Here is a 15101-nt window from a genome sequence, read left to right on the forward strand (position 1 = left end):
AAATATGTGGCAAACTAAATCAGAATATCCCTTCGTTACATACAAATTTTATACAGAACTTTAATTATTTATCCGGAATTTTATAAAATAGTCACTCTATGCCGAGCCGAGATGGCCCAGTGGTTAGAACGCGTGCATCTTAACCGATGATTACAGGTTTAAGCCCAGGCAGGTACCACTGAATTTTCATGTGCTTAATTAGTGTTTATAATTCATCTCGTGCTCGGCGGTGAAGGAAAACATCGCGAGGAAACCTGCATGTGTCTAATTTCAACGAAATTCTGCCATATGTGTATTCCATCAACCCGCATTGGAGCAGCGTGGTGGAATATGCTCCAAAAAAAACCTTCTCCTCAAAAGGAGACGAGGCCTTAACCCAGCAGTGGGAAATTTACAGGCTGTTATTATTTATATATTCGATATTGGTCCCAATTTTTGAATTAATTATCATATATTGTATGATCATTTCTTTACACTGGCTGTATATTTCCATATTGAACGTTTTCTTTGATATAAGCTAACCTATATATCCTTACAAATGTGCTTCGTTTTAGAAAGCCAGTGTAGAATTGCCACAGAGTGTAATTTAAATGCCATATCTTTATGACTTGCAAGAAAAAAAGTTGAAGGATCGTAGAGATAAAAATCTGGTTCTAACGTGAACTCACCAGGGACAGATAGTTCTTTATTTTACGAAAAATATTATAATGACTTTTTTTTTATATTGATATAATTTTAAACTTAAATTTTAGGTAACGTTTCATTGCTTAATATTTGAACGGAACTGTATTGACTCTGATGCGCTTCTGATATCTTCAAATTGAAATTTACATTTTATATTAAATGTGTGTGTGTGTGTGTGAACTTAGTTAGTAATATATAATTCAGGGCGTCACGGTAGTGTGCGAAAGCGATCCTGTGGCGCCCGCTGAAAAGCCGAAGAGTTTTGTCTAGTACACCGGAATACCCACTGTCGTCTTGGGCACCGGCGAGTCCCACATAACCCCACAGCCTCACTTCACGTGGGGGAAACGCGTAATGCGTTTTTCCAGCGAGAAAAAAAAGTGACTAATATATAATAATCTCGTTGAAATTTTTAGTAAGTCACGGTTTCAATGGTAATGGTTCACATTTAAGATATCCTATTTACATGGCAATGTAATTCGCAATAAACACAGAATATATCAGAGCAATATCCATGCTATAATTCGAGAAGTTTTATTCGTGAAATAAAATGTTCTATTTTGTCCTTTTAAATATAATATATATGTATATTTTTATAGCTTCATCTTATCAGTTGTATGAATAATTTAAAGTAATGATTATAATATATCTTAAAGAAATAACGAATAAAAATGTATAAAACATTTTATTTATGTTAAGACTCGAGATCAACTCCGGCTTCGCACGGTTGCAATTTATTGATAACGAAAATAGTATGACATAAATATAATTTGCTTGTATTATTTAATTTAACTTTTGATTTGACATATCCCTAAAATTAATAACAACGCTTTCGACGTATCCAAAGTTTTGATTAAATGATGTTAAAAGAAAAGATAACGTGAATGAATATCCCATGATCATATCCGTTTTATCTATACATAGAATAACATTGGAGTGTCTGTTTGTAATATTAAAATAACCTGTTTTTACTAAATACATATGTATGTATACACGGTATATATATCAAAATAACATGTTTTTTTAAATTTTTGTCTGTCTTTTTGTTTTGGCTAATCTCACTTCGGAACGGCTGCACTGATTTTGACGAGACTTTCACTGGCAGGAAGCTGGTGTAATAAGGAGTAATTTACGCTTCAACAATAGTTTTTATTTTTGTTAAATTCAAACGCGCACGAAGTCGCGGGCGCAGCTAGTATATTATATAATAAGCGTATATATAGCAGCTGGCAACAAAATCAAAGGTGTACAGGTCACGATAGAACCATTTGTCTCTCAGAAGCATTAACGACGTAACACGCGATTTTTTAAATCTTAACCCCCCACATGACAATGTAGGTAAAAAGAAAACCATTAATCAAATAACCCGAGCGATATATCTATTGAAAATGTTTGATAGAAGTGGGATGACTCCTACTCATTCTTTCCAGTGATTAATAGCACCCGTCGAGATCGGACCGGTCCGAAATTCTTTAAGCGAAGGTGAATAAAGTATTTGTCGATCTCTTTGAATAACCGTTCAATATTACGGTAATATGTCTGAAGTTAACGTGAATTTATGTAAAGGTTTCAAATTAACTTATTCCGTTTTGTAAAATCATTTAATATCGTTTATTTAAAAGTCGAAGTCAAAAATCTTTATTTGAGGTATTACGCTTAATTGAAATAAAACTAGTTTTTAACGGATTTAATCGCGTATATTAATTATTTTATTTTAACATCCCGACGTTTCCTAAAGATACAGTTAGTGCCTTCTGCGTGCAACCGGAACGCTACTCAAGATACCAATTTAGAAATCGTTGGCGGTAGTTGTAAATAATATTTCTTTTTAATTCGAACAGACAAATGTCACCTTAGTCTGCCCGTGACCACGAACACTGCAAAGTGCTCGAAACGTCGGGATGTTAAAATAAAATAATTAATATACGCGATTAAATCCGTTAAAAACTAGTTTTATTTCAATGTGTAATAATCGCGAAAATCTAAGACAACATTGTATTACGCTTACTTGTTGATTTTCAAGAAAGAATTTACCGGTTCGGAAAGAAATACCTCAGACATGAGAAGAACAGGCGAACGTATTTTTTCACATTTATATTTGGAAAGACCTGGAGACTTTTCATTCCTCAGGTGTGTTATATCCATTGATAATGTAATAAGTATATTTAATTTGAGCCGAGATGGCCCAGTGGTTAGAACGCGTGCATCTTAACCGATGATTTCGGGTTCAAACCCAGGCAGGCACCACTGAATTTTCATGTGCTTAATTTATGTTTATAATTCATCTCGTGTTCGGCGGTGAAGGAAAACATCGTGAGGAAACCTGCATGTGTCTAATTTCAACGAAATTCTGCCACATGTGTATTCCGCCAACCCGCATTGGAGCAGCGTGGTGGAATATGATCCAAACCTTCTCCTCAAAGGGAGAGGAGGCCTTTATCCCAGCAGTGGGACATTTACGGGCTGCTGATGCTAAAAAAAATATTTAATTTAGAAGGATTACTCTTGATTGTTAACGGTTCGATAAGAAACAGACTCGATTTTTATTTCAAACATATTTTTCAAATATGTGTATATTATGATATAGGTAGGCGTATAGGCGAATAGAGAAGCTGGTGTTAAGTGGTTATCACCGCCCATAGACATTTACGCTTTATGAAATATTAACCTTTCTTTATATATATACGAGTATGTCTATCCTTCTGTTGGTCTTTCATGGTCAAAACATTGAAAACGAATTTGATGAAATTTTGTATGAAGGAAGCTTGAACTCCAAGTAAGGTTTTGTTTTTCTTACTAGAATCTGACGACCTCCAAAGACCCGAACGAAGCAGAAGGCAAAAGTCAGCTTGTATTTTTTTTTTTTTATTTCAAAAGGAACATTTCAATCAGATTTAAAATAAACAATTTCTTTCTCTGATATAAACTTTGCATGAATGTTTCTTCATATGATGATCTTTTCGTTACAATGAATTTACATCTAAAAAAAAATCTCACTTTTAGTGAAAATTCAAATGTGATTGCTGCGTCTGATGAAATTTCTTCTGCGGAATTATCTCATTTGTCTTCACTCGGGCGTGAAAAACGGCTGACTTAACAAAGATATTTATTTCGCTTTGAAAATGTTTTTTATAAATATCTAATTAATTAACACTACAACACGAAACAATGCAGACGTCAATGACTTCTATTAAAGATATATACTTGTACAGACAGACATTTAATAATTTATTTAACGCCCACCTAACCGATAAACTCGATACTTTGTTTCTGTAAACAGTACGTTTATGTTGTGGTACTAAAGTTTATGCACATCAATACAAACGTTAAATAAAACCATGTTCTCATAACGTACTATCGTGTGTAACTGAATTCACTTTTAAATATAGATCTAATTAAGACAATTACAAGCATTATGAATTTATTTTTATAATTTCCCTTGAAGACTACACATTATGGAATGTTATCTATAGTAATATAACGTTAAAGACATTTTCTTCGTATTAAGGTGCTAATATTAGGAACTTACGATACGATTTGAATAAAACTTCTTGCGATTGATAGCCCATTCATTATAAAAAGTGGAGCTGTAACGGGCAACACTAGGAGCTAGTTAATTTTTTTTTGTATAATGTAGACAGGTGGACAGGCAGAAGGCTCTAGTGGTAAGAGGTCACTGACTTCTTGACATTGACGCTGTAAGAAATATTAATATCTGATGAGAGATTGTGATCTACCCAGATGGACTGTATAAAGTCCTACCATAGAGTAAGAACATATAATGTACGTAGCATCAGCATTTCATTATCGTACCACTACACAAATACAGCGCCACAGCGTCGGGTAGATGCTACGAGGAGGCAGCCTGTCTGGCGCAGATCGGAATATCGCCCGCGGTCGCTTTTAGTTATTGGGCCTCAGGGTATAAAAGCATAGTTTTAGAAACATCTAAAACTGAGAAAATTTACAATTATGGAGTCTTATACAAATTCTTCGGTTTTAAGGGTAAATAATCACTTCAAATATATAATAAAAAAAGCTAAATCTACGGCTTTACCCACCCGAAATGTATTAAAACTTTACCTACAGCACAACCCTAATTTTACCCCCTCGAGGGGTGAATCAAAAAATAACTCAAACTATCTCCGTACCAAGGTTCATCTAAATCAGTTCAGCAGTTAAAGCGTGAAGAGGTAACAGACAGAGTTACTTTCGCATTTATATAAATATTATGTACGTCACGTAAAGACTTCTTTGTAAATAAATTCTTTCAAAGATGTCATTTTATTGATGGTCATAGATATAATGTCTTATACTGTAGTATAGTATAATTAAAAGTTTTTTTTTTAAAGGATCTATAAATGTCGTATAGGGTTGCTCAATGCTGTATCTTTCTTTTGAATATTAAATCAATAATGACAGAAGTTGAGATATCAGTGTTTAACTTAAACAAAATTTATTAATAACGCCGTCAAAGTTTAGCTTAGGTTAGGTTAAAAACTGATCATTTTAAAAAAAGAAGGAGGTAAAATAATTACATTCTTTTTCTGTTTTTTTTTTTTAATTGTTTATTTTGTTAAAAGCCCACATCATTAATTTTTATTTAATTGTCTGTGTTTGAAAAAAATGTGATTTCTGAGAATAATTAAAGAAAAGATTCAATTATTAAGATTGATAATCTCGTGTTCTGTTTCTTTTTTGTAAACGGCGCTGTCTCGTATTAAGCAGAGTGAGGCAAGGAGTCTCTTTTTATCTAAAATTGTATAAATATTTTTTGACTTTGACACCAGTTGAACGACTAGTATCAAAGTTGGCACATGCATGTAGAACTCAGTACACGTTTCTTTGATGTATAAGCCGCAGTGGTTGAAATTCCGTTGGGAGGTCTTTCTATGCTAAAAGTAATGTATATACCGAAAGGTCTAAAAATTTTACAAATAAAAGTTATTTACAATGTACGAAATTCCGTAAAATTAAAAAATCCCGTAGCCCGATAAAAAGGTTTTTTCGATATAAGTACCTCACGTCTACAAACTTGGAGGGGAGCCAAGAGGTATAATTTAAGTTGAAACTTGAACGAAGGATGCTTCTTAAGCCCCTTATTATGATGCCATTATACTTAATACCGGTAACTTGACTTGGTTTAAATACACTAGAGAAAAAAATACATTTGATCAATATATTACAACAATAAAATCAAAAGTCAAAAGTTATTCTTTTGACTTGCAAATTTGTTTCTCGGAATTTTTTAAATTATGCAATATGGTAACTAAATTGATTTTACATTAAAGAGATAAAATCATCGGAATGTTCGTTGAACGTTGAATGATTTTCGAAATTCGAATACTGTTAATATAAGGAACGAACGAAAATGAATTCATATAAATATCTTTAACTAGGTTATTCAAGTAAATTTATCATTTAAATAAAAAAAGCTTAAAAACGCGCATTTTAAATTTACGTAGATGTTAATAGAATTAAAGAATCTTTTTAAAATTAAATAAAAAATGCTCTATATACATATTAAGATACAATAGATTCATAAGGGAGACAATACTATACATATAAATAAGTTTCTTTAAAACTGTTTAAAATAAATTAACATTCCTAATATATACACATAACTATATAACTTTATATGAAATTATAACACTAGTAATATGCAGCGGAACATAAAAAATAATATACACAAAATATACATTACAATAATACAGAAAAATATTTAGAACTAATTATTGTGTGGTACAAGTATATATTTAAAAAGCAAATTACCAAGAACTCAACTCATAAAACATTAAAAAGTAAAATAAAAATTGTTGTCATAATTTGTTAAATTACAGGCGTGTTTATTTTGATAAATCGTTACGTCATATATAGTTTTTTTAATAACCTTGACTTCCTAGCAACTTGCTATATAAAAAAAAAAACCATTTCATCACTCATTAAAAGTATAACACGTAAACGTAACCAGTATTAAACGAATGTACTACAAATAAAATTTGGTTTACGAGATTCCATTGTCACCGGCATATATAATTTAGCTTCAATCAATTGATCAACTAGTTTGTCAACCGCAAGGTTGATCAACTACCCACAAATTAAACTGTAAGTTTATACACAGATATTATACTTAAATGAATTTATGTCTTGATACAATGTGACGCGTCGAAAAAAAATTGTGGCCAACATTACACTAGTAAAGTAACACTAGTAAAGTAGTATGAAGTTGGGCGAATCAAGCGTAGCACGCACACCATGATAATAAAGTTGGCTCGTGGTCTTAGATATTTTTAGTGCGAAACTCTATCTAGATACCATCTAAGGGTGTACGTTCCACGACGTTATCGACTTATCAGTCGAATGTTGTCAAAATCCGTCTTGACCTTTGAGCGTTATTGAGACGCAAGCAGTGAGTAATATATATATTTCTTGTTACACGCGCTTAAAAAGATTTGACGTAGCAGTTTGCAAATGTTTCCCTGCTGGGCTTAAGCCTTATCTTTGAAGATAATATTTAGAGAATATTCCACGCTGCTTCGATTCTGATCGTGGATATACATGTTTTGAATCTAATGCGACACGAGATGTTCTTCAAGATGTTTTCTTTCAGCACCAGATGAATTATAAACAAATCAGTGATGATATTCAGGATTTGAAACCACAATAATTGATCTAAATTCATTCATGGATTAATTGTCTCAAAAAATAATAATAAGTATGTATGTATGTTTGTATGTATATCTGTTTCTATTGGTTTGGGATTGTTGTTAGTTTTAAGTAAATCGCAACATATAACATTCATATATAATGGGCTATGACGAGAACTGCAGTGCTATTATTCATTTCGAATCACTCATGAATAAAATCGACTTAAGGTCATACACTATGTAGATACGCGTATTCTATAAATGTTATAATTATATACATTTCTGATATGTTTAGTTGTGAGTTTCGAGTTCCTTGTAGAATAGCTATTCAAATATATTTGTTATGAAATAAATAATTCTATAAAACCGATACTAAGGTAATAAGGTATTCTATGTAAATATAGACCAATAATTTAAGTTGAGGAAGGTTTTCTAAGAAATGAGAGGAAAATTAAGCAATCCCTTTATGTGTAACATACTATCACCGAAGTATCTTACTAATATTATAATAGCAAAAAAATACGTCTTCATCTCTGGACGCCCGACAGAAGGGATAACTTAAACTAATGTAATTTGAACTATTTAATATTTAAATTATTTAACTTGAGAAAAGCTTAGGTTATTAATAAAATTTTATGTATATTTATATAATAATATAAGGAATGGTTGTTTATTAATAAAATCTTTTCTTGATTAAGAAATATGTTTTATTCTCAGTGACTATTCTTGAATATTTTCAATAGAATTTTGTGTTTGCACATTATTAATATCATTATTTGCCTGCCTACCGCTGCCGTATGCGTAAGAGAAAGGGAAGCCAGACAGACTGGCGCCGTAACGCGTCACGTAACGAAGCGGTTTACCCTCCCATAAATAGTTATCACTTTAAAATTTTTGTTCGTATATTTATTTTATTTATGCCATACTAAAGGGATTCGAATGTATCAATTTAATAAGGTTTTTTGTTTAGGGTTATAGTCGTGTTTTAAAAAATATATGTTTATAGTAATCGACATTATCAGACGAAACCGCTTCCTATGATAAGTCGAGCCGATGCTTTTACGTGTAACTACAGGACATAATATCTTATTTATTTATTTATTTAAAATACTTTATTGCACAACACAGAAATACATAATATAAACACAAAACATTAAATAAATAGTGCGCAAAGGCGGTCTTATCGCTTATAGCGATCTCTCACAGAAAACCTTTGGTGATAGAAGCATAAAGTCTTAGTTCCCAAGGTTGGTGGCACATTGGTGTATTGAGGAACGGTTAATATTTCTTATGGCTCCAAAGACTATAGGCAATGGTGATGACTTACCAACAGATGGCCAATTTTCTTATTCACCTATTCCAAAAAAAATATATATTAACTGCTCTTCGTAGTTTCGTCCGCTTAAAATACAAAATGTATATGAAATTAACATATCAAGTAAATTATCCAGGTATTATGTGTTATTTAAGTGCACCCAGTAGATTCCTGTACTACAATTATTTCATTCAGAAATTACCTCCCCAGTAGCAACAGCTCGTTAACGCTGGAAAAAGGTCTTGCGTTCGAAGATAATTTCATTTAATTTCTTCCTCTATTATTTACAATTCCACTATTATCAACACGGTTATTATAATATTCCTTATTAATTATTTGTTTTATGTTATAGTAGCTGAACCTGCGGTTTAACCCGCGTAAAATTTACGTCACCTCCCATTTTACGCCCTCGAGGGGTGAATTAAAAAAAGTAGTCTATCCTTCCCGGTTCTCAAACTCTCTCCATAGGGGTAACAAGCAGAGTTAATTTTGCATTTAAAATATAAGTATGGAACCACACAATTAACTTATTAGTTCATTGTGTGAATGTATACTAATTTTGTTAGTATTTTCTTTTAGTTGCTCTGTCCAAGTTTGTCAGTACCCATAGCCGTTCTATGGGCAGTCGTGGCTAATAACCATCAGGTGACCTTTTTTGCCATCCCGCCAAGTTATCCACTGACTATTTGCTTCATTTTTATTTATAAATCATCTCGTGAAGAAAAATTTGTGAAGAAACTTGCACGCGGTTGTTAAGAATCTTCCAAGTATATCCACAAACCCGAGTTGAAACAATGTGGTGGAGTAAGCTCCAAACCTTCTTAAAAGTAGGGGAAGGTATTGCTCAGCACTGGTACATTAACTGTCTGTTGATTTGTAATAGGACAATTCAAAACTGCTTGCAAGAGTCTATTTGAATAAAGTAAATTTAGATTTTATTTGATCGCTAATGTTAAATTATTTAAATCAATGAACATACAGAGTAAGCGTATTATAAATGGTATAAACCAATAAAATAATAAAATGTATAGATCGCTTGATGAAAAACTATCAATAAATTCATTTTAATTATAGAAAGTTTTTGTGGCATCGTTGAAAAACTCCATTCAAAATTTTTTGACGTATTCAGCGTGTGAATCCTACAGCTGGCCAAAGCCTTTCACACGAGAAGAATATTTGGGGCGTATTCAACTACGTTATTTCAATGTGGGTTAGAGGGTACACTTGGCAGACTCTCTAATGCAGGATCTGATGTTGGATGACGTTGACTAATCTTTAAATAAAAAAAATGCGAAAGTTTGGATAGATGGATGTTAGTAGCTCAATCACGTCAGAACGGTTGAACTGGTCTGAATGAAATTTGGCACAAATATTAAAGTTTGGAATACCTACCCGTACCCTCGGTACATGGGGATAAATACTAGTTATTTGTAAATACAACCAAAACATTTGAAAATTCAGTGTCTAGGTTTGAATAGCCAATCTTCAGTTAAGATCACGTGTAGCCTCTAGCCACAAGGATATTTCTGGTCACCAGGCAGATTATTTATTCTCATTTATACAGGCTATATATAGGTTGAATTATTGAAATAGTTGATAGAAGGTGCAAGCACTTCTTTTGTAATCCTTGCTCTTTGCTGAGGCCTCAATTGAAGGTCACTTATACTTAGAACGCCATGAATCGATAACGCCATTATTGATGCATTGAGCAAGTGCGGACTCGATCCAAAACAATAAAATAAATATGCGATCGTAAAAATAGATTTTAATAAATATGTCGATATATTAATAAAATTTTAAAATGACTGACTAATATACGACGCTCAGCCTGAAATATAAACAAGAAGGTCGATTTCGGTGGTAAAAATATGGGAATCGGTGTTTTTTTTTCTTTTATGCCATTGGTGGCAAATGTTTGCGCAAACATTGGTGCACTCTTTATTCCCTCACTCTTATAATCCGATGCGCGGCAAATCCGACACGACCGGAAAAGTTCAGGCGCAGGATCAAAGCCTTTACGTGCTTTCTGAGCCGCGGAGACTTCGAGCTGATACAAATAATTTTTCAATAGAAAAATACAATAACTTTTTACCAGACTAGGGTTTGTACACAGGACTTCTGGATCTGTGGCCTTACATCTGGCCAGTAGACCAACTACCTACTAATATAGTAATTATATATACATATATTTAAATCTTCTCCGAAATGCGTTGTATCTTCTAGGGTCTTATGTATATTGATTTAGTAGTCAATTCAGTTCTTACAAAAATGTCGCCTTATTTAGTAGTAAGGTTATTGATATACTTTTACGAACGTCCTATATAAATAATGATGACGTTATATTAGGCATTATACACACTTGATTAAGTTTCGTTGGCGTCAAACGAGCCGTGTTTAGTGAGAAGGCTAAATCGTACACATATATTTATGTTTCATTTTTGTAGCCTTGTATTATGATCAGGGCGAGTCAGGTTTATTGTTTGAAGTTGAGAAATGGAATAAAGATCATGTTTTTTTATCGTTTATAATCATAATAAGTTTTCGAGTGTTGTCCCAAGTGTGACTTAGGTAAGGTAAAAGCTTTAGTTACACAAACACCAAATACCTTGATATCTTAAAATAATTTAAACTTATAACACCAAGTTTAAACAGTAGACTTCGTAAAGTTAATAATTTTTCATAGGTCAAGGTCTACAATACCGATTGAAATATTAATAAATATATTTTAATCACTTATCAGTTCTGAAAGACCAAATTCTATCTTATAGACCTTATATGACCTTATATGACCTTGATGATCCAGTGGTACAAAAGGCGAATCTAAGCCGATGATTCCGAGTTCAATCCCAAACACGCAGCAATGAATTTTCATGAGCTTTATTACTGTTTGTAATTCATCTCAGGATTCTTGTTAAGAGAAAAGATCGTGAGATAACCTGCATGTGTCGGATGAAAATCCACTGATCCACATTGAGGCAGCGTTGTGGAGGAACACCAAACCTTTTTTTTAGAAAAGAAGAAACCTTAGCCCTGCAATTCGTCATTTTAGTATTGATTAATAGAGTTTTAATATTTATTAATGGAGTTGTAAAAAAAGAAAAGATTGTTGTTTTTATTTTGATAAGTCGACAGCACTAATCTCGTATAATTGTAGCGCGTTTTAACATGTCTGTAGTGTTATATAAATAGTTTATCTTCAGCGTGCTTCAGAGTAGAAGTGTTTGATACTTAAATAAATCCCAGTATTTAATAATAAATTAAAAATGGCCCAGGGAAGTGAAACTTAACACAAGATTGCGGGTTTAAGATTAAGCCAACATCAGCTAGTCAAAATAGGTGGGTGGACTGGCGATTGGGCTAATAGATAAGTACCCATATTGGTACTAAAATAAATACTAACTATCAATAACATCACCAATACACTGCCTACCTAGTTGCCAAGACGTTATGTCTCTTGTGCCTGTAGCTACACTGGCTCACTCATCCTTCAAGCCGCAACACAACAATACTAAGTATTGTTGTTTAGCGGTAGAATATGTAATAAGTTTGTGGAGTACCACAAAACTTATTACATGTTTTTTTTTGGTTGCCCGTCTGGGTTACTACCCACCAAACAGGCTATGGTACCTACCAATATGCGCTAAAAGAAGGTGCCAGGTGCTTATACATTTCTGCCAAATCGGTATCCATCAACCAGCATTAATAGCATTCGGTGGATTGAGCTCTTAAATTTTCTCGAAAGGAAAGGAAATCTTATAGCAGGCTATATTTACTTTTGGACAAAGGTTTTCTGCAGTACAAGTACCTTTTAAATTTCATTAATTCTGTCTCTTTTTATTTGATCTAAAGTGGTCGTGTAAAATCAGTTGATTTTCATTAAAATTCACAAACCAATGCTTATTTTTCTTTACGCAATTTGTCCATTCTTTATATTCCAAGAGATGAAAATATTAGCTGCAGAAAGGTCGTCTATCATCAAAGGACTAACGCTCTAAAGCGCTCTTAACCAGTTAATACCGGTAAAATGCGCTTTTAGAGTTAAAAGATTTTAATTTACATTTCAACGTCTAGCATCATTTATATTAATATGCTAATTTATACTCTATAGTACATACAAATAAAGTCGTAGATAAGTTGTGATAGCTTTAGAATTAATTAATTTAAAGTTTTTTGGCTAGTCGTGCAACTGAATCCAATTTACATATAGAAACGCTAACATATATAATCCTTCGTGTTATGCAAATCAATCTTCCAAGCTCAGACTACTTCTCTATGAATGATGTGAAGTTATTGAAATCTGTTAAAATAGTTTCTAATAAAAAAAAACAACTTTAAGCTTATTGTTGGAAAGTTCTTTTCCTCCTCCAGGCGACTGTTTAATCTCTTTCTCTCTCTATTTGAAATGATTTACACCTATTTTTGTTATTGTTCGTTCAAACTCGGTATCCACGACGACCACGACGTTTTTATTCTACAATTTTCTTTAATGTTTACTGTCATCATAACTTCATCATGAAATTGATGATAAAACCTGAATTGAACTCTACGACGCCCTCATTGATTCGGGAGTTTGTTTTTGTTGAGATATATACCTTGGTGCTATTAATCTTCGTGGGATTCTGGATTCCTCATAACGTTTTGATGGTATCTAACAAATTTATCCATAATCGCTTCATTCAAATTATGACCATTTTTAGACTGTAGTCCAAAATGATTAGATTTATCTATAAAATTAAGAAAGACCATTGCCAAAAGAGTTGTCATATACATGTTACAACGGTATAAGTTTTATATATAATTAAGCTATGTAAAGAACATTTATTTATTTTGAAGACTTTAATACACTTATTACGTTCTTCAATATAACAGAATAGGTCGTAGTTTGAACGATTCGGCTGATGAAAAACCTAGTATCATTTGTGCTATTAACTTGGTGGTAGGATTTTGTGCAAGCTCGTGGTACCACCCGCTCAGCATATATTCTACCGCAAAGCAGCAATACTTAGTATTGTTGTGTTCTGGTTCGAAGGCTGAGTGATGATGATTAATGTTACAGTACAAATGTCTACGGACAGTGGTGAACACTTTTGTAATAGTGAATGTCCGAGATAATTTTCTGGCATTTCGCGTTGATATGAGTTTGACTGTATTTCTATAGTTGTTCTACATTTAATGTTTTCTTGTATAACATTTCATTTTGTTTATTCATCTCGAGATTAAATCTGACAGAATTCGTATGAGCGATTTATCACGTTGCATTACACGAGGATAAGAGATTAAGCATCATCAAAGATTAATGTCTCGGGATATCACGGATTTACGCTTCAGAGGTTTACGCTGACTTGGATAGACAGGACAGAATAATGAAACGCAAAATATTACATCTGATTACGAGAATTTTCACGAGATTTCTTTACATGGAATATTTTATGATGGGATTGAATGGATTTATATGGATCATTAAATGTGTGATACCGATGACTTTTCTTGATAACCTTTTGATTACTTGGTCTTCCACGCCTTCGCTTTTGCCATCCAGGTTAAATTATAGTATTATGATTTTTTTCTCACATTAGTCCATAATCTCACGCACACTGAGAAATATTGTTAACACGAGCGTTACACATACTAATCCACGCCGATAGCTTAGCTTAGAATGGAACGCCTTCGGGAGTAAATAGCTATATTATCGTATACCGTAACGGCAAACGGTATGACGATCTTGTGTGTACGTGGCACGTATACCACATACTTTGTTGCTATATATATATATAGCAACTAGAATAATATATATATACATATATATATATATATATATATATTATTCTAATTGAAAACTAATACTGTTTTACTAAAGAAAGTCTATGTACAGACACCATTATTAAAATGTTCAAGAAACACTAACTACGGACAGTTACATCTTGGCTTCTCGTGAGTCATTACATTACGCTTAGTGTCATTAACTTATCTCTTCACACTAAGCGCGACGATCCACCTGGAAATTCAATGACGTAGGAGATGGAACTCGCCTATTTATTCGTATTAAAGAATTATAAAAGTAAGGTAATAGCTTGTATATATCCCACTGTTGGGCTTCTTTCTGTAATGTTTGTGGAGATGGAGCTACGTTGCTCCAATTTGCAGACAAGTTGCAGATTTTCGTCCAATACGGTTTCCTTCACCACCGAAACACAAATCGAGCCGCACTATTTGGTTAAGACTGACTTAACCATCGAGATATTCCGGTCACTATAAATTCTAACATATTTATTTTTATTGTTCCAGAAAGTTCATTTCTCTTCACATCATCGAAGAAGACAGCTACGAGAAGGACGTTCTATTTTACGTCAACCTCGGGAACCCGGTGTTGCTCGGGGGTAAGTGACCTTACGTTATAATATTCTCTTCACTTTATGTAAATAAAACTCTCTTTGTTGTAAATATGATCTCAAGTG

The 15101-nt window shown here is 32.9% G+C and overlaps 1 protein-coding gene across 2 annotated transcripts in view; it reads left to right on the top strand.

Annotated features, from left to right (window-relative positions):
* Nucleotides 1–15101, top strand: part of LOC125071075 (sodium/calcium exchanger 3) — a 129285-nt gene that overhangs the window by 84560 nt on the left and 29624 nt on the right. For both annotated transcript variants that reach the window (XM_047681160.1, XM_047681159.1), the window contains exon 2: nucleotides 14932–15023. In XM_047681160.1, coding sequence (XP_047537116.1) covers nucleotides 14932–15023 — 92 coding nt within the window. The remainder of the gene's footprint in view (nucleotides 1–14931; nucleotides 15024–15101) is intronic.

Source organism: Vanessa atalanta, chromosome 18, assembly GCF_905147765.1.
Source record: "Vanessa atalanta chromosome 18, ilVanAtal1.2, whole genome shotgun sequence".
Taxonomy (NCBI): Eukaryota; Metazoa; Arthropoda; class Insecta; order Lepidoptera; family Nymphalidae; genus Vanessa; species Vanessa atalanta.